Source organism: Rutilus rutilus (assembly GCF_951802725.1).
Source record: "Rutilus rutilus genome assembly, chromosome: 19".
NCBI classification, from domain to species: Eukaryota; Metazoa; Chordata; class Actinopteri; order Cypriniformes; family Leuciscidae; genus Rutilus; species Rutilus rutilus.
The window spans coordinates 8,102,262-8,123,397 of record NC_140232.1 but is presented as its reverse complement, the minus strand read 5'-3'; the positions used below and the strand labels follow the sequence as shown (position 1 = coordinate 8,123,397).

At 37.3% G+C, this 21,136-nt stretch overlaps 2 protein-coding genes across 3 annotated transcripts in view; one reads left to right on the top strand and one right to left on the bottom strand.

The window, feature by feature from the left end:
* The window catches only part of LOC311278213 (uncharacterized protein), a 30,165-nt gene extending 25,782 nt beyond the window's left edge, over window positions 1-4,383 (top strand). Inside the window, exons 22-25 of the mRNA XM_084388876.1 lie at window positions 302-446; window positions 724-823; window positions 1,898-2,008; window positions 3,289-4,383. Coding sequence (XP_084245002.1) covers window positions 302-446; window positions 724-823; window positions 1,898-2,008; window positions 3,289-3,345 — 413 coding nt within the window. The 3' untranslated portion in view covers window positions 3,346-4,383. The remainder of the gene's footprint in view (window positions 1-301; window positions 447-723; window positions 824-1,897; window positions 2,009-3,288) is intronic.
* A 1,951-nt stretch (window positions 4,384-6,334) lies between these two features.
* On the bottom strand, window positions 6,335-20,820 carry mthfr (methylenetetrahydrofolate reductase (NAD(P)H)). 2 transcript variants are annotated; one of them, XM_084389400.1, is made up of 13 exons: window positions 20,685-20,820; window positions 19,347-19,590; window positions 18,917-19,155; window positions 18,305-18,415; window positions 17,820-18,013; window positions 16,324-16,574; window positions 15,524-15,577; window positions 14,712-14,846; window positions 14,439-14,619; window positions 11,472-11,654; window positions 9,508-9,609; window positions 9,295-9,414; window positions 6,335-8,997 (listed from the first exon to the last, which is right to left on the bottom strand). In XM_084389400.1, the coding sequence occupies exons 2-13, from the start codon at window positions 19,583-19,585 to the stop codon at window positions 8,779-8,781; spliced, it is 2,028 nt and encodes a 675-aa protein (XP_084245526.1). In that variant the 5' UTR covers window positions 19,586-19,590; window positions 20,685-20,820; the 3' UTR covers window positions 6,335-8,778. The 2 variants fall into 2 exon arrangements, with proteins under 2 accessions (XP_084245526.1, XP_084245527.1); XM_084389401.1 differs by lacking the exon at window positions 15,524-15,577.
* Between the last annotated feature and the right edge of the window lie 316 nt (window positions 20,821-21,136).

The window sequence follows — 21,136 nt, the reverse complement described above, 5'->3', positions numbered from 1 at the left end:
ACGATATCAAACCATGTGACATCAAACAATAGATTAATTTAAAAATATTGTGACACTTTGTGGTTGTCAAATGGTAGCAGAAGGTGTTTAATGTGATGATCTTCACCTATAGTTGTACGTTTGTGTGAAACTGACTTCATATAGGCACTAAAAATCACCAAAACAACTGTAAAGTCATTGTAAAAATTACACAGAAATTAGTTAGTGCTGAGAAAAGTTCCTGTAGCTCTTGTTTGATATTTTGTATTCAATGCAATAACATTTACACATTTTAAGTGTCCAAATGCTTTCCCCCCACCAGATCATAAAGCTCAGAGGCAGATGGGGGAGGCTGTGAGTCTCTGGCTAGAGGGAAGAGGAGTATCTAGAAGTTTCCATCATTGGGTCAGAGTGTACCAACAGTACCAGAAAGCTTCCCAGCACAGACAGACACAGCTTTCACACAGGTACAGTAAAAACTATATTGGTTTTAAGTACAAGATAAATAAAACAGACTCATAACTAGCGCACACAACAATAACAAGTTCACATAGGCTACACAAAATCCTAAAACCTCAAGAAGAAGATTGCCACAGTAATATGATACATTTAGAGCTAGATTGTGAAACATTGTGTGAAGACAAAGAAAGCGTTTTCGGTTAGAATTTTTTGACAAATGAGCTGTGACTGTTTTTGAATATTACTGTGGCAATATTGACTAATAATTAGTGATATTTTCATGAGCCATATCAGAGCTGTGGAGAGAAGAGTTCATGGACTGACCCATCTGTACTGGACCTGTTGGAAAAACCAAACTGAAGCATCATTGCTGTATACACAACAAGTAAGTGATCAACATGAATGAACATTAATTATGATTGCTTGACAAAATCTGTCTGTTATTGAACTGCCAAGAAACCAGGACCAGACCTTCCTATAGGCGACACAGGTGGCTGTCTAGGGCCCCAACTTTTAATCACCAAACAACAAATAACTGACAAAAAAACTATAATTTATTCATGTTGCGAATGGCATACAACATATAATGCGATAAAATGTGATTGCGAGATTCCTAAAAAGTCTGATGTATCATATTTGAATTTTTACATTTTACATAATTTTAACATGATTTAAAAAATAAAAAAAATAATGATGCATGTATAATCAAGGAAATGTAAGTTGCTTCAGATCAGTAGGTGTTCATCTTGAAATATTGCTAAAAATATAAAAATCAGTAAAAAATGAACACACAAAAATGTACCTCAACCTGAAGAGGGACGTTTTTAGAATGACTAAAAAGCCTTGCTGCAGTGAGGCTTTGAGAGCGACTAGTGAGTAGATGAGTTTCCCTGTTTGGTGTGATGATATTTAACGTCCCTGACAACTTCTGTAGTCCCATTTAGCCACTTGTTAGCAACCACCTTTTTCAAGCGAAGTAAAAACGTTTTTAAAGCTTTTTGCTGATGTGTTATATCATAGGATAAATGTGAAAATATCTTGAGCTTCTGTTAGTATTTTAGACATTTAGCCGAAAACCCATAAAAAAGGCTAAAATGCCAGAAACCGGAGATGCTAAAATGCTAACTCATTAGCAGGGATTTGGCCTAAACATACGCCATCCCTGCAGCATTTTACATTTTAACTTAATGTTGAAAAAAGTGGGCATGCTACTTGTCAACAGACTATGTACAGTGTGCTTAGTTTGAGTGATTTCTTTTTCAGGGCAATTGTCACGTTTGTAGTGACTAGTTCTAATATTGTCAGTATTGGTGGGGCCCATTTTCTTGCCCAGGGCCCCTGCAAGCAACCAGCAAGAACACAAGCCACTAACAACCAGAGTCTCTTTGTTTTTACTGTATTTTGAGAACATTACCATGACAAAGATTTTTTTTACTTTATCCTTGTCTTTATGGTGCAGTATGAGCGCTCTGTGCTGCAAAAAGCATGGCTTACCTGGAGAAAGAGACGCATCAGGAACAGAGTGTCTGCTGATCACTCAGCCAACTTTAACAACATGCTATTGGCCCAGGTAAAGCTGATACAGTCCACAACTCTTTGAAATCTCACCATATTTGCACAAGATAAACAGGGTCACTATACACTTAGTATCTCTAATAGGTCAGTGTAATCTGGTCTGTGCTTAATCAACCCAGTGTGCCTATGAATAAACTCATAAACATTGACTTTCACCCTTATCGTTCACACTGTCTTATCAGTGTGTAGCGATGTGGAGCAAAATTTGAGCTTTTACTGTAGATGGAGAAATGGGTCATAGAGACTCAATGCAGAGCTAACCATCTAAGGCTCCCTTGAGAAAAAGAAGTGTGTTTAACTGTATTTAATATCCACGAGTAGTGTACTTTAAATCTTAAATATATATATTTTTTAAGAACTGTACTTACATATAATATAATTTTACTGAAATAAAAGACTACTGAAGTGTACTTAAAGAGAGTGCCCTTTCATGATTGTTTTGTAACACACATAAGTACGCTTTTAAAAAGTGCACTTTGTAATAATGTCAAATTATAGGTCCTTAAAGTACATTTTAAATCAATGTATTTTTATAATCTTTTTATCATGCTTCAAAGAAGTACACTTATTTTGATGTTTTGACTAACATACTAAAGCACATGTAAGTACTTCATTTTAACCATAGTGTGCTGTTCAAAATTACATTTAAAGTTAATTTATTTTAAATATACTAAATTGCAACTTTAGCATTGCAAATGTGTAATTACAAACACATTTAAATACTTGATATACAAGTTTCAATAGAAATGACATTTAGGTATACTTAAGTTACAATAAATGCTTGTCAATACAGTTGGTAGTACAGTTTAACCAAATTTAAAAGACAATATAAGTAATAAGATGTACGTAAGTCCTACTTTAGTCAAACTTGAGAGTGCTTTAGCCTACTTATTGCATTTAATATAAATTAAAATGGCAAATAACGTGCAATTAAGTGTCCGAAAACATAACATTTAGATCATCCTTAAGTAAATCCTTTTAAAGTATATTATTTCCAAAAAGCATGCTAAATATACATAGTAAAAGTATGATATTTTAACTAAAGCAACATTTAGGCCATTAAAATATAATGTGATGTATGGATGCATGGAAATTGGGTGATGAAAAACAAACAAGTAAGACTTACATAATAATGTGATTAAATTCAGTATTCTGTTAAGTATATCAGTGAAGGGAACACATGGCACACAAATGACACCATTCCCTAAAATTAACCCATACAAACAACTCAGATTGATAATAATGTTTTTTTTTCCTACTCTGTTTTATTGGAAGGTGTTGCAAGTGTGGTGGCAGCGAGCCCATGCGATCCATCTGGCTGATCGCCTTTGAGCCCTAACCAGTTCTGTTTGTTTACAAGCAGAGTATTAAAAGATGGAAACCAGCCAGTGCAGATCATAGCAGACTGCAGTAACTCCAGACATCCCAACACCTCCAAAATAATTCAGTAACAGTTTAATGTGATCATGAACAAGTGGATCTCTGAGCTGGTGTGAGTGAGTGGAGGCGGGGCTCATTTGCATATTTATAGAACTGTGTATACTAAAATGATGCAAGGGTGTAGTAACATTCAAGCTATTTTAAGGCATGAATATATATTTATTTTTTTTCAAGGAAAAAACTTTTAAATATGTAATTTTGGTGACCAAAGATATGTTTTAAGGGATAAAATGATTGACTATAGGGGGACTTTAAGTATATACACTACTTCCGGATAACTGAAGTGCATTAAAGGTGTTGTATGTAAGTTTTTGACTGTACTAAAGCAAAAAAATATATACCTTAATATGTTTGCAGATATATAGGAAACATGCTGGGTTCACATACTCTTTTCTCTGAAAAAACACTTCTACAGCCAGTTATTTTACTTTGAAATGTGCGTTCCCTGTCGGAATGTCTGTGTTTGTTTTGGTCTGTGTGATATCGCACGTTGCCAATTTACCCAATAGTATGTCACCACCGCAGGTTGCCAGTTGGCCGAAAAACACAGCATATTGCAGCCAGCTGGGTCAGAGATCGCAGATTCTACCCGACCTAAAAAGCCTCCGCACCCATCTAAATTTTTCTATGAACGGGAGCATATTAAAACGTGATATCAACTCATCATAAATCAATAAATCAACTCATCAACTTACAGTGTGCAAGTCTCCTCGCCTTTCATTGTCAATTTAGCTGGTTCCTTTTGCGTGTCCTCAATCTGGCAACCCGCGTGAGCGTCGAGTCTGAGCAGGAGGGGAGGAAATAACTCTCCAATATTTTGAATTTGGACTGCAGTACCCATTTCAACCGCTGTCAGTCTCACATACTGCACCTTTAAGTACAAAAATTAGTTGTTCCAATTTAGCAGACTTTAAGTATACCAAAAGTACAATTGCAAGTTATATATATATATATATATATATATATATATATATATTAAGTACATAAATATGTAAATGTATTTGTAGGATACTTAGCATAAAATAAATGTATTTCAAATACATGATTTTAGTATATTTATTTTTTACTAGGGTATACTTTGATCTAAAGCCAAACAGGGTTTTTCCCCCCAGACCTATTGTATTATCCACCAAGTCCACATTCATCTCTGTAGTAAAAAAAAGTTCAAATTGGTTTCTAGTGACTGCAAGAACCCCTATAGCATATTAGTATCACTCTTTCAGCTACTGTTAAGACATTTAAAATGTTCTAAAAAAAACTCTGTAATTCATTCAGTGTTGTTAAAGAGCAGTAGGTGGTGATTCATTTTAACTAATTGTGACAGTTCACTAAATGTTCTCATTTAAACAGTTTCAAGTACTTTGACATCCTGGCTGGTCAGTGCGCTTCACTCTGATATTAGTGCGCAGGTGTTTATAGATATTTCCAGAAGAAACAGAGTTTCCAGAACTTTCACGAGAAGTGCCAGTGGTTCAGAGGGTTCACTTATGTAACGGCCCTATAATGACTATATAGAATGAGTGTCAGGTTACTGACTCCTCCTCCTCTCCTCATGTGGAAGGAGCACTCATTGGAAGAACCTAGAGTCTTTCATTTTCTCAGTGTTTTTTTAGAAAAGGGCACTTAGCTTGCCAAGGTATAACAATTTGTATATACTTCATGTATTTAAATCAAGTATTGATGTAGAATACTTTCATACCTTCTTTGTCCAATACAACTTTTTAAACTTAAAAGGAGTAATCAGTTTCAATGATTACTGGATAATCATAAAAAAAAGAAAAAAAAAGAAGAATTTTATAGAGATATTTCAAACCTTTTAAAAGGATAGTTCGCAAAAATAAATAAAAAAGTGTCATGATTTACTCACCCAAGTTGTTCTAAACCAGTATGAGTTTCTTTGCGTTCTGTTGAACACAAAAGAAGATATTTTGAAGAATGGGGTTAACCAAAGTTTCTGGTCCCCATCGACTTCCATAGCATTTGGATTTTCATACTATGGAAATCAATGGGATCCATCAGTTGTTTGGATAACCACATTCTTCAAAATATCTTATTTTGTGTTCAATGAAACAAAGCAACTCGTACAAGTTTGGAACAAATTGAGGGTGAGTAAATGATGACAAAATTCTTATTTTTACTAGCCATTGAAATACAAATATAACTAAAGAAAATATATATATTTGGGTAACACTTTATTTTAGTGTTTTTGTTATACATGTTACATTATTAACCCTTTATTTTAAGGTGTCCTTGTTACATTGCATTAAAAGTATTAAAGTATTAACAGTAAATTGTGCATACTGTACTTAAAAGCAACTAACTCTAAATCAAATCCTAACCCTAAAGTACGTTCATTAATATTACTCAGTACTTAATTGCATAATTACAATGTAACAAGGACACCTTAAAATAAAGGGTTACACTTTATTTTAAGGTGTCCTTGTTACGTGTAATTATATATTTAAGTATTGAGTGATATTAATTTACTACATGTTAGGGTTACTATAGGGTTAGGGTAGGATTATGATTTGGTTGAGGGTTAGTTGCATGTAGTTATGCATAATTTACTGTTATAAGTAATTTAAGTATGTTATAATATAAGTAATTAAGTATGTAACTAGGACACTGTCAAATAAAGTGTTACCAAATAAAGTGTAACTGATATTTGCTTTAGAATTTTCCATGATTTTATTTACTTTATTATTTTCCATGATATTTACAGGCCTGCAAATCACTTTAAAAATAACCTGATGTTTCCAGGTTTTCTATGAAAGTGGAAAACCTGTTGCAAAACATAACACTGTAATTAGTCATTACTCATGCTTGATTGTTCATTTTAAAATATTAGGAAGTTTTGAGAAGGCATCTTTTATTGGAAATATTTATTGCAGAAAACAAGTGTAACAGCTTGAAAAACTCTTTATCAATGTCAAGAGTGTTTAAAACTTAAAAATGTCTGAATATGGATACTAGCTTAAAAACACCACAAGGTTTAATGGATTTTCACACGTATACAGAGAAAACGAGACATTCAAAATGCAAACTGCACCAATGAGAAATGCTGAAAATAAAATGAACATAAAAAATGAACATGTCTAACAACTATGTTTAAGCAATGACATTTGCACATGCCTACTCAAGACTCAAAACCGAGGTCAAGTTCATACTGTTCAACTGTTGGCTTCCTTCCAACAACTGTCATGTTTCATCATCTGACTATGAGATAAGACAATGCACGTGGATTCGAATGTGCGCATGCCTTCATGTTTAACATAACATCTGCTGATGGCAGCGCACCCAATCCTTCATCCTCTTCCAAATCTTCACCATTATCAATCGTCCAAACAGTGGCATGGACTTTGAGATATAGGTGAACTCCAAAAATAAACCATGTGAATCACAGGCAAACAAATGTCAAACTTGGACAAGTTTGCACAGGTGGAGGAGCGCAAGTTTATTGAGTTTTCTTTTGGCAGTACAGAAATGATCATACTTCTCAAATGGTAAAAAAAGAAGGCCAAATAGGGGGAAAAAGATTCAAAAGTGATTCACAAATCAATACTGTCACGAACCACTTACTCCACTAGTATCAATTCACACATGACGGTAGAAGACTAAAAGAGGGAATCTCACAAAACCTGTCTGGATTAAGAATAGATTGTTGTTTTTCTTCATTATATTCATTACAACTATACGGAAACCTGCATATGACAAGTAGACAAAAATATAGGCCTATATATTTTGGCCTTGAATTAAGAACTCATCCTCTCATTTTAGGAAATCGTGGCCCCACATTTTAAGTAAATTTTGCATACGATATAATAATCCGTTCCCTCGTTTTACTAAAATGTGCGCCTGGTATAATAATTTGTTCCCTCGATTTAGTAAATTGTGGCCATGTTGTACAAATTTAGTAAAATCAAAATCATGTTTGGAACGAATTAGTAAAACATGCTGACACATTAGTGAATGAATTGTACATTCGTGGCCACGGAATATATCTATTTTTTGTCCACATGTCATATGTAAGGCTCTGTACATTTAAACGTTCACTCCCAATTCTCATTGTTGTAATATGGCAAAAATTTTATACAATTTCAATAGTAAATTATTTATATATCATGGTTGTAATTGTTTTTGTACTACAGTAACGAACATCAAAAGAATAACATCCAAATCCAATATGGTAAATTATTTAGAGTGAAAATCTGCTTAATTGTCATTAAACAAATCTTTAGTGATAGTTCACCCAAAAATGATTGATCAGCATTTATGTCACGTCATTCCAAACGCATGACTTTCATTCATCAACAAATTTTGATATTTTTTTAATATACTCTTATTGTTTTTGTCCATCCATTGGAAGTTCACGCAACCAAAATATTCAAACTTCAAAAAGTACTGTACATAAAGACAATTAAAGTTTTAATCTGAGTCTTATGAAGAGCTTTATATGATGAACAGATTTAACTTAGGCATTTATTTAGGCAAAAACATTGATCAACTTATATACATATAGCACATCAAATTTGGTCAGTGGCCATACTTCATGCACGAGAACAAACCTCATTGTTTTGCTGAGGATCATATGTGCTTGCTTGACATGTACGAACAAACTTCACTGGTTCTCGTGCATCAAACATACACATTTGAGCTTCTGTTGACCATATTTGATGTGTGCTCAGTGTATGCATGTTGATCAAATGCTTATATGTGGATAAAAAGCCTAAATTAGATCTGTTTAAAATATAAAGTGATTGTATCTCATCCTTATGAATTACTTTGCATCTTAACGTACATTTCAAAGCTTGAAAATTATGGCTGCTTGGACTTTTAATGGATGGACAAAAAAGATGAGGGAAATGAAGATGAGCTAAAATATTATGGTTGGGTTTTTTGGGGATTAGTTTTTTCTCTTGAATTCAGAGAGAAAAATAGCCTGTTTGACATAGGATCCACCTATAAAGTCTAAGTGAAATACCGTAGCCAAATACTGTATTTGTATCCACACGTTTGACCTGACTTGCAAGAGTTCATTTCATATATTGAACATATCAAGTATCCAAAACAATTTATAAATAGTTAAAAATATAAGAAAATGGCACTCAAAACAGCCAACTAGTCCCTTTTAAGATTAAGGCAAATCATCTTGTGTAGTGCTACATTTGCACAAAAAAAAAAATCCTATGTATTGACTGTGATGACAAATTAAACTCTGAAACTGGCTAAAAATACTGTGTCATTACAGTAAAGTACTGTAGTGTGTGCGTTGTGAGGTCTTTGGATCAGATAGCAGCGCATGCAGACTTTTTGAGTTCTGTGGTGCTACAATTCACTTCCCTCGTCCTGAGTTACTTGAGGGGAGTCCAGAAGCACAAACATGTCTTCAATCACTTGCCACAGGCAGCTGTCTAGCGGGAAGTCGTTGTCCACGAGGTTGACGAGGTAATAGTTGTCGTGGATGTACTTAATGATCATGCGTGAGGGCGATTCGTCCTCGTACAACTTCGCCCATTGTTCGATCCACAGTGCGAAAGCCTCGTCCTGCGGGAACAGAAAGAATTGAGCTCAGTTCTAGTCTATTTTATCTTTTACTACAGCACATAATCACTCTTATCATTGAGACAATAACAGTGAGTGTGCCTGTAAGCGTGCCAAGGTTGTCTAAACTGGGACAGTGTGAGAATGTAAGGTCAATGAGGGTTTCGGAAGCATCACGCATGGATAAGCAAGCCGATTAAACACCTCATTTAGAACATCGGTTTGAAAACAAAGTGAAATTTGCATTGTTAGGTGGTTGCTAGGGTGTTCAAGATGATTATTAGGTCGACGAATCATCACCTTCCAAAACATAAAGCTGACTGGATCCACCACAGTGGGCTGAACGATCTCTCTGCCTGGGAATATCCCCCAAGTCACAGCGTTGGGCTGCATGTCAGGGGCATTTGTGATATTCCTACCCTAAAAAGAGGAAAAAACATTTCAAATTGGCAATATTAAAAGCTGGAGATTATATAATGTAATCTGGTTCTTGTAAGGGTACAGGTGTTTTACCTGAACGTTGACAATATGGTAGTTCACACGAGGTTCATATTTCTTCAGCACTTGCAGAAGTGCAGTAACATTTTCACTTGATGTGAAAAACTCCAAATATGCCTGTTGATTTCAAGAGGTAAAAATAAACACGCTGAAAGAACTATTTCCAAAAGTCAGCCAATTCCAAAAGCACCTAAAATAATATGAAAAAACCCAAACTAAACCCACAAATCACCAAGTGCACAGTTCCCACAGTATTACAAGCATAACTAGACCTGGTAAACTATGAATTTGTACTTGGAATATATTTAATTGATTTTACTTTGATATTTACTGTTATCATTTTAGTTTTATTTACAGTTTTAGTCATTTTGTTGTGTTTTTATCTTTTTTTTTTTAATATGCATAACTTTTATCAAGGTTTAATTAATTATTATATTTTTAGGGCTGTCAATGTTAACGCGTAAATGCATGCGATTAATAACATTCAAATAATTTAGAGCAAATAACGCAAATAGATTAATGAAGCACGGTGAATTACGTCATTAACGTAATTTATGTCACGCAGTTAGATGATCTTGGAATTCTGGAGTTTATTAAACTGAGCATCTACAATGGCGCAAGCACCTGTAACCCTGGTGGGGGGAAATTTCTATACCAACCTCTTAACCCGGCTTCGCTTCTCTGTTTGAAATCAGATAATTTTAAGCTGTTAATCTCCGGGAAAGTTTTCAGTCCAATAACCCAGTTAAGCGGATGCATACAAACAATCAGTCCAAAACAGCGCTAATATAAAGAAAACCAGACTTAAGGCTGATTTGTACTTCTGCGTCGGACCTACGCCGGAGCCTCTACGCTATAGACTACGCGTTGGTTTTCATTTCTACGTGTAGTCCCGTGGCTCCGCCTCCGGACTCTGATCATCTCGGACCCATCAACCTGGTGGCTCCGCGCTGGCTCCTCCCACCTTCGGCTCCACCAGACCCCTCGGCCTCTCGACTCAACCGGGTTCCCTCGTCCCAGTGGCTCCCCCTTGGTCAGTCGTCACACCACCTCCGCCATGGACTTGAGGATCTCCGTTCCTCCATCCCTTCGGCTGCAGCGGCTGTTCCTTCCCTTCAGACTTGCTTCAGTCCACGGTCACATGGCATCGTCTCAGTCCTCGGGTACTCTGGCTTCTCCTCTGACAGACATCGCCACAACTTTGCCTAGGCCTCCAATGCCAGTGATGTCACTCTGTTATATTGGCTCTCTATCTATGCCCTGGGATCCATTGGCTCCGCCACCGTTGGTCGTTCCCCAGATGTCAAAAGTCATATGACCTCGTCTGCACCGTGGGCTATCATCACTACCAGGCTCTGGGTCCGTGCCATCGGCCGTCCACCACCGACGCTGCCAGGGGATTGTCGTCCCATCTGGCGACGCCTCCTGTCCCCACACCTTCGTCCACCTCCAAAACCCCCTCCATCCCTCCCTCACCTCATCTGCTTTCACGGAGCTTTCACACGCCTTGTCGGAGGGGGGTGCACTGTCACTGTTATGTTAAGTTAATTTCAGTTTTCATGGACTTTTTCATTTGTCAGATGTGTTCCATTGTTTAGATTCCCGCCACTCTTTAGTTTCTATGGTTGCTGTTATTAGTTTGGTTCAGCTGTGTTCACCTCGTTACCTTTAGTATATAAGTTCCTATGTGTTCCCTTTGAGTTGGTCCGGTCACGTTTCGGTTAAGTGTGTGTGTCTCCTGCTACCTGTTTGGATTTGTATATTAAACCTTGTATTGGAACTTTATTCATCTTCGTCTTTATCAGTCTGCCGACGCACACGCGTTACACACAAGTCACACAGACTACATTTATGGTAATATTTTCAAGCTCAACAAATCTATTACCTTTTCCACTTTCATTTTATAGAAAAGAGCAGTTAGCTCATTCTTGAAAATATCTTATTTTACATTCCACACTGTTGAATTGTGTTTTGCTGACCTTTTGAAAGACGTATCCCCCTGGAGGGCCCCAGCCTACAATGGGGTCGGATGAGGCTTTACCGTTAATGTTGGGTTGAGAGTTAATGGTGAGAACACCCCTGCGGTTCACCTTCTCCAACTCATCCTTCAACAGGTTGGTCTCTGGAGCCAGAGGGTCGTCGTTCCACGGCAGACACATGATCTAAAAAAAACATTAAGATATTAATATTACATGCTATATTGTAGTAGTATTTATTTATATATATATATATATATATAAATTATATTATAACTTGCAGCATATTTAGGACACATACATAACTCAATTGATGACATGTGTCATCAAAATCTTACATCACAGAAACTGTAAATCAGTCGGTTCAGCCATTTTTTGTGTTGGTATTTCAACCAAAAAAATGATTTTTACATTAAAGGCAGGGTAGGTAGAAATGGTCTAAAATTTTTATTTTTCAAATTTGTTTAAACTTTATGTACATATCAATACATAATTAAAATGTAAGTACTCTGAAAAAGAAAGTATCAAAATCGAGTGTCTGTAGACCTCTCACGACTGTTTTAAAGACATCTCATTATTTCCATTCACTCCACCCCCTCATTTCTGTGCTTCTTCCAAAGCCACGCCCCCAAAACACATGAACGCGCGACTCCGACCGCTGAGCTAGAGGACGCATTATTTACCTGAGACAAGCGGAGGGGAAGGGGCATTTTTTTGCCTGGTTTGCCTTCACTAACTGCATATGCCGGTACTGTAAATTTAGATTGCTCTTTCTCTGCCATTGTTTTGGTATTCCTAGGTTCAGTGCCTTCTTCTTCTTCTTCGATAGATTTTATTGGCAGCTTGCAAACATAGTGCATTACCGCCATCTACTGGACGGAGGTGTGATCAGGTTCCGTGCCTCTCGCACTCCTCAAATCAAACGGTCGCGCGCAAGTGGGCAGGTGCTGTGTGGCAAAAGGGTGGTTGCCATGGTTGCGAGAGAGTGACAGTCGCCTAAGCCAATCCTTTGATTCGTCCCGAATCGAAATAATGAGCTGTGTTTAATACAGATTAAACGGTCTAGAGTCACTTGATTTTTATACTCTTTTTTTCAGAGTTCTTACATTTTAATTATGTATTGATATATATAGAAAGTTTTAACAAATTTGGATCTTTAATTTTTAATAAATCCTACCTACCCTGCCTTTAAGAAACTATATGGAAATGCCTCTTTTTTGACCACAAACCAAAGTCTGGTTAGTGCAAAAACAGCTGCTCCACATTGTGCAAAACAAAACACTCAAAAATCTAACATTATAAAACAGATGTTCTGTCTGTAGCTTTGTTTGCTGATAAGTACTTGTTGAATTCTGGTCAAACTCTCCAAACTTGAAGTGCCAGAGGAGATCAAGCAGGTGATTGAGCCCATTAAAGAAAACGACGCCGCCATTCGGAACTATGGCATCCAGCAGGCGGTGGAGATGTGTAAGGTTCTGCTGGCCAGTGGAGAGGTCCCAGGCCTGCACTTTTACACACTCAACAGAGAGGTGGCCACCATGGAAGTGCTCAGACAGCTGGGCTTATGGGTAGAGGATCCACGGTGAGTGACTTTGAAATGTTCTTTAATTCTGAGAAACTGCTCCTGTTTTTTTTTCCTGTTTTTTTCATTCACTTCAACCAATTGTGTTTTGGTGATAGTACAGCAAATGCTGAAGGCAATGACAACCACAAACAATTCAATTTCCTTTGTGTCGTTCCAATCAATAACAAATTCTTGCTCATCTTGACTTGTTCAGAACACTGTGGCCCTCATTTATCATTATATGTTGGCGTAAGATTATGCTTACATTCCTCTCACTGCCTGATTTATGAAGCTGTGCGTACCTTTGAAATCCAGGTGTACGCAATACCTGCCCTTGATAAATGCCGTGGCTGAAAACGAGCGTCATTAGAATAACACGCCCCTATATATTCAAGTCTCCGCTTCCCCCACGCCCTCATTTTACGCCATGGACACACGGAAGACGGCAAAGAAGAGAAACTTGGATGAGCAAATGACCTATCACAATGCATTATTTTACAGCACGTGTTTTGAAACAATTAGCATTTAATTTCGTATCACGTCACATGTATTGGGGTGTACAATAGTGATGATGATGTGATGTGGAGTACCATTCATTCACATTAATAATTGCATGACAATTTGTAATATTCTTCTTCTTATTATTATGATTTTTATTATTAATGACGCTTATTGTTATTTAGAAGAAGAATGTTGTTATTATTATTCTTTGCATTATTATTATTATTATTATTATTTAAAAGAAGAAGAATGTCATTTTTATTATTTTGTCAGTCTGAATTATTTTTTGGTCATTGAAAGCCTTTCATTACTGAACCCAGTCCGTGCGCACCTGCCGGGCCTAACCCTGAAACGTCAGGTAAAGCGCACAGGCTCGCAACTGAAGGAATACATATGCCTACAAATCAAATGTTTTGGTAAAGTCACACAAATGAAACATTGAAGTCCATGTTGCACAAAAATAAACACTGAAGTTTATAATTACTATGTTGTTGTTTTTTTACAGTGGGTCATAATATATCATATCTTTTAGTTTGTCAGTGCGTTTTGTGCTGTTAGGAATTGTTTTTCTGCGCATTTCCGCACTAACTCAAAACGTGCGTACACCACCTCCTGAGCTGGCGTAGGATTTGAGCGTGCCGTACGCCAACGTCCATATTGATAAATCTCAAAGTCACCGTGGTTTTGGGTGTACGCCAGGTGTACGCTGGAAATTTGGTGTACGCACTTTTGATAAATGAGAGCCACTGTGCTCTGCATTTGTGTACTACTCTGTGTTCCTTCACATAAACCAGTCATACCCACACATACATCTACCACAGTATAGCAGAACTCTACTGGTACTTTTACCATCATACTGCCCAGCCGTACATGGTTGTTTCCTAATCCTGGCTGTACCACTCTACCTTGTGTCCATTGCAATTGGTTTGCCCCGTGATGTAGTTGGTGAAGACTTCATAAACACTCTCCTCGCTCATTAGTTCCTCACCCCACATCTGCAGAAGGGCCTCTTTAGGAGACTTACTCTTCAGGTAGAACAGATAGTAGTCCGTCAGCTCGCCAAAGGCTGGTGAGGAGGAGTTACCCCTGATGGAGAAACGTTAATTAACATTTTTGGTCTTTACATCTTGAACGATCCACATAAAGCCCAGAAATGAGGGAGGAAACATTTTATGTACCATCTTCCATTGGGGAAATCATCCCAGTCCTGTGTTCTATAGATGTAGCTTTTGGGTCGGGAAGCCCAGAATATTGGCCTGACGTCTTCTTCCTTACGCTTTGGATGGGCGCTGATGGCCCAGGGCAGAGGTCGCCTAAAGTTCACATAATATCAATGTAAATAGGTGAACCTCATAAAAACGGTCAGAATTATGTCTTTATTTTACCCTCAAATTAAAGAAAAGAATAAGAAATTATATACAGTATATAAGTCTCTTTACATTGAGTCTCATCTAAAGTGAAGGTATTTTTTCCATGTTTTGTCCTAACCAGTGCCGGCATGTCAATGTGTACATTTTTCTTCCTTGAATCATGATTTTTTTTTTTTTTTTTTTAAACAGCGATCACGATCCTCCCACGATTCTGTACTGACAACTAAACAAAATAACATGTAATTTACTCAAAAAAATATGAATTGCTGCAGTTTATTTAAAATGTTTAATGAATCTGTATGAATTATAGAAAAAAAAATTTGTTTTGAATGAATGATTCAATGACTCATAAGTACATCACTTGAATCAGCATTTTTGGAACTAATCTCTTGAATGAATGATTCAAAGACAAATCACAATGTAATCAACATAATCGTTATTTGAAGCATCATGTTTTCAAAAGGTGATTTACTCTATTTTGATTGCTTCAGTGGACATCAGTGTTTATATCCGAACTATAAACTTTTATCCCATTTCGTCTGTGATAATATGAATATTTGTAGCATAGAAATAACAATACTGTGTGGTTGAAAAGGACTGTTTGTGAAGCTGTTTCATACATGACAACTGCTTTCTCTGGGTCTGCGGCAGCGGCGATGCAGATTTGATTGTACCTGTGTGATTTTATCAAAGGTTTAATACACACAGGCAAATTGTTGACATTGAGGAATGAGATTGCATGGGTGTTTGAATCGAGATTGCGTTCTTTTAGTAATTAATCGTTCAGCTCTATGCCAAATACAGTTTAACTTCCAGGAAAAAATGACTATGCATAATGCAGGACTTTTTATTATAAGCAAACCGTCATACACTGGGGCTCTTATCTTGAAACGCCTATTCTTTACTACTTTTAGCTGCTAAAAAAAAGATTTAGATAGAATATGCAATCTACGTAAAGTAAACGCTTTGCATAAATGTGCAGTATTTATTGATTGAGAACTGCTGTAAAACCAAAAGCCTGTAGAATGTGAAACAGTGCTGCATTTTACTATGAACATGCAGCACTCATATTTATTTTATTAAATAATGCCTTTTGAAGTTTAATAATCCCATCAGGCCTTATCGCAATTCCTGTATTCCCGTCCCCATATAAGACCTAAAATTATACTTTTGTTATACCATTTAAGATATTTAAGACTGTTTATGGCCTTGAATATGATTAAACTGGACCCTGATTACACCTGCTGCTGTTATATAAAATCAATACAGCACTCAAGTCCATCACAATCCATAATCACCTGAGAGCCGTTATCGCCTTCAGCATTTGCTGTACTATCACCAAAACACAATTGGTTGAAGTGAATGAAAAAAAAAACAGGAGCAGTTTCTCAGAATTAAAGAACATTTCAAAGTCACTCACCGTGGATCCTCTACCCATAAGCCCAGCTGTCTGAGCACTTCCATGGTGGCCACCTCTCTGTTGAGTGTGTAAAAGTGCAGGCCTGGGACCTCTCCACTGGCCAGCAGAACCTTACACATCTCCACCGCCTGCTGGATGCCATAGTTCCGAATGGCGGCGTCGTTTTCTTTAATGGGCTCAATCACCTGCTTGATCTCCTCTGGCACTTCAAGTTTGGAGAGTTTGACCAGCTGACGGAGTGAGTGATAACCCTGTGCAAACAACGGACATTCCGATTTTAAAGAATGCACAAAAAAGCACAATAAAAGTCCATACAAAGTCTTCTGAAGACTTATAATCATTTTGACACTGAAATCTAAGATGTTATACCCTCCACAACATTTTATTGAAATCTGGTGATGTGATGAGCCTGAATAAACATTCAGACAACAAACATATGCATAAATAAAAAAATTGGCTTAAATTTCAGGATATTGTATGACTCTAGAAGATTTGAAATAGAGCATGCATGTCATATGGGTAATTTTATGGTGTTTTTTGCTTACTTTATGCTTTTGTTGCATGGAAAAGAACAGTGTGAACATTCTTCAAAACATCTACCCCCCCATGACAGGCGGTTAGAGATTAATGTTAACAGTGCGTCGCATTCAATGCAAATTGACATATTTTCGTAATCGATTACATCGACGCATCCCTAGTTCACACCATGTCATAATTACTAGAAGACAACTCCTGACATTGTACTTTGAGCTGTTCATATCCTCTGACTCTAAATTAAACATTTCTAGGGCAACATTATTAATGCCAATAATGAATCTGCGTAATTTGAGTAATCCATAGACAAGTAAATGTCGTTAAGCAAATGCCTAATTAATAAACTTATTAAAAATAGTTTATTAAGCAGGACATTAGATAGTTTTTCAACTCTTTTCTACTTGCATTAAGCTGGATTGTATGTCTATTGTAACAAAAGTTAACAATTAACAAAAGTCTCTTATAGGAATCATTAAACAGAAAAAGTACAAAATAACTGCTTAACTCTATTTTTTTACAGTCTATGGGTTAACTACATTTTACTGCTGAAGCTGCTACGACAGAGTACAAGTCAGAGCTCTCCAATAATTCAGAGTTTACGATTTGTGATTACAAGTAACGCGACCATTTTTTCCATTCAGTAATTCTGACATGGCATGAACAAAACTCAACATAAGAATGAATAAATGACAGAAATTAGAGTAAAATGAGCTAGGTGAAGTACTTTACAACATACAGAAAACATTACACAGTGGTGCTGCTGGCCTGATAACTTTTTTTTTTATTGTACAAAAATGTGGTACAATAAATACATGAATCACATCATTGCATAAATTCAATTGGTCTTTTGCAATGATATGACATCATATGGCAGTTTATGCAGCAGTGTTTGGCTGATAAGATAATTGGATGACTTCCACATCATCAAGGTGCAGTGATTGGTCTGTTATGTGTTCATGTACCTGTATAGGGAAGATTCCTGGGAGAATGGGGCAGGTGATGCCAATGGCCCGACAGTCTTTGGTAAATTTAAGGAAAGTTTCAGCCCTGAAAAAAAGCTGGGTGACGATGAAGTGTGCACCAGCATCAACCTTCTCCTTCAAGTGCCTGAGGTCATCTTCATAGCTCTCAGCCTCTGGGTGACCCGTGGGGTAACCTATAATTACATTTGAGAGGGGTTTGAGCTGGTGAATGTTAGAGTTCCATGCAAAAATCACAATGTACAAATGTACACAACTAGAACCAGAAATCTAGAAACTTGCTGCCAAAATACCATGTGTTGTTGTGTTGTTGTAAAGTATTCTGAGTGGTTGCTAGGTGGTGACTGGGTCAGGACCCAACTTCAATGTAAGCATGTGGCACTTTATCGTCCACCAGGAGAAAATCTATGAACAATGGTAATTTGCCAAAGCAAACACCATTAATTGCTTGTCTGTCTAAAGCTCACCTGCAACACAGATATCAAAATAGTCATCGAATTCACAGCGAATGTGCTTGACCAGATCTGTGGCATAGTTGAAACCTCCATCTTCCTCCACCCAATCTTCCCCAATAGGATCTGCAAAAGAAGACAATTCGGGTCAAATCGGGTTCACTCTACCGAACATCCAAAACAATGCTGTGTGCTCGCTAAAATACTATTTTGACCAGCTGAGAACTCATGAAAAGCTTATAAAATGTGTAAAGGAGTCAAAACAGCGACAGGAATCCCTCCGTCACACACAAACGAAGATCTTCTGCGAGGAGACGTGGTTCTGACGCCTGTATCGAACTGTGATGAGCAACATTGCAACAGCAGTCTTGGTCCGCTGGTTTGGTGCACACCAGTATTCGGATGGCAGCGTTCACACTTATTCAAGTGAACTGCGCAAACAGAGCAATCGCACCAGGGTTTGTTTTGATCGGAAGAACCATGGCGAGTGTGAACACACCCAAACATTCTACAGCAGTACTACATGTATCCTTCATCGGGAAGGCAAACCCAGGATCACAGACAACCACAGTGGAAAAAAAAATGGCACATAAAAATGTGTTGTTTGAACCTAGTCAGTGTTCATACCTCCTCTGAGGGCCATGATATTCTTTAGTCCTAGCCGCTTGGCTTTATTTAAATGGGCTGATATTTTCTCTTTCGTCTGATTACAGCATGTCAAATGCAGGACACTCTCCAGGCCGCAATAATTGACTGCTGTGCTTGCTATCATCATGGAAGACGTTTCTTTATCTGAGCCCGGATCTCCAGAGGGATGCCAAGTGATGTCAATGAAGAGAGGACCTCCAGAACCCATTCGGTCAAATCTAACACACAAAGAACAGAAATATAAGAAATATAATGATAATTTGGAAGGAAAATATGATTGATTTTCAAATGTGTCACAATGGTATATATATGTCCATATGTAATGATATATATGTGGACATGTTTTTTTGGGAGATTCGCCCAATTACAAAAACATAGAAAGTAGATCAGCATTTTTTTGCTTTCCTACCTAGAGATAAGATTGACTGCTCCAGATGTTGTGCGTGGTGGGAAGAACTCTAGTGAGAACCAGTGGTCCCCAGACTCGATCCGCCGTTTCATCTTGTCCCGCAGCCGGTCAGTGCGGTCGGCGTCCAGTACAGGGGTTGAGCACCTGGAGCTCTCTTTGGAGCTCTCTCCACTGTTACTGGCCCCGCTAGAGTCGCTCTTAGAGGACTGCCAACCTATGTCAGCTCTTTGGTTCACCATGTTTCCTGTACCAAGTGTTCATATGTTCATACATCACCCCAAAAAAACTGAAAACATGATCACTTTGAGCTAGGTTGACTTTTTTAATGTTTCTAAACCTGTCTGTTTGGGATACTAGTGGCCATTTTTTTTTTAAATCTCAAACAAACTACATTGATGACACTGACTATGTTCAGAATGGAATACTAGCTGCACAAAATTACTGTATTCTACCGATTAAAAAAATAATAAGTGAAACGGTATTCACTATCTTATAAAAAAGAAATCTTTAAACTGTATTATACATCATCCAGCAAAAAAAAAAAGGGTATTTTGTATTTTTTAATTACATTTTGTAAAACTGTCTTAATATTCGGCAGTCCGATCATATGCTCATTGTATTGTGGGATATAGGCCTACAGTATCCAGAACACTGTTCTTATACTGTGCACATGACTCTTGAATCTTTAAATTGTGTAAAATTATTTAACGTTAACATTATTCCAGTAACATACGTAAGTTAGTTGAAGAGATAAGAAAGCACAATATCATTATAATGTAAACTTTTGATTTAAAGTTTACTACTCAAACATTTATTATTGACAGTTAAAATACTTAGTTCAATATGAAGGTGTTATCCGTTACGTTCAATGTCTTTCTCAAATATGTATGGCATATATACGAGTCATACAAAATGACAGCAGGCAGATTTGTAGTAATTTTTCACGATCTCTCCTTTATCATAAACATGAATGGTTAGCAGTAACGTTACGTGAAGTTTGATAAAAAATTATGATGATCCTTAGCTACTTAAATGAATTAAGTTTTGCCCATTACAACGGGTCTCATTTGACATAATAATAAAGACATGCTAATGTAAAAAGTTGCGTTTCAAGGCATGATTTTAAAGCAGGCAATCAATGCAACAAACAGCGTTTTATATGACATAACTTATTTCAGAAATTATTTTTGCATCTTTTGGTATTATCCATTGTGCGAGAGAGGGTGGTCTGGACATGCGGGTCCACGCGACTGCAGCCTATAAATACCTACTACCTAACCGAAAGCGAAACAGTCATGCCGGCTCTGTAATCGTGTAAAGAAGTCTTTGCTTCATTACCTTCAACCTTTTCCCGATCCCCTAGGAGTTATGAGAGGATAGTACAGTTCCAGTGCTCTGGCTCAATAGCGTGTGCGAACACAGCATGGACGACAAGAGGATGGTGTTATGGTACACCACGCCCATTTCATACGAGTCACGCCCACCTCCATCCATAGGATCGTCCTAATTGGCTGCAGGGTCTTTCATAGGCAGATACGCACACGCCCACACAGAAAAAAAGAAAAGAAAAGAAGAGAAAAGTCAAAAGTCAACCTATTTATTCAAACTGTTCTTCATTCTTTTACGTTTTTGTTTTATTTTCCCTGTAATATTGTAATGCACATGAACCTAACCGGCTCCCGTGTCGGACCTAGTGCGTTTTGTACACGTAAAGCTGCGTAGCTGGTGCGCGCTTGAATAAAAAAACGATTGAATCCAGCTTGTCTGCGTTACAGCTACGCAGCTGGTGC

Coding starts and splice junctions, on each gene's coding strand:
- mthfr (XM_084389400.1), bottom strand. CDS start 19,585: ATGGTGAACCAAAGAGCTGACATAGGTTGGCAGTCCTCTAAGAGCGAC. Junction 14,847..15,523: donor CCAGAGAAAGCAGTTGTCAT/GTATGAAACAGC, acceptor TGTGAACTTTAG/GCGACCTCTGCCCTGGGCCA. Junction 11,655..14,438: donor CCAATTGCAATGGACACAAG/GTAGAGTGGTAC, acceptor TGTTTTTTTTAG/ATCATGTGTCTGCCGTGGAA.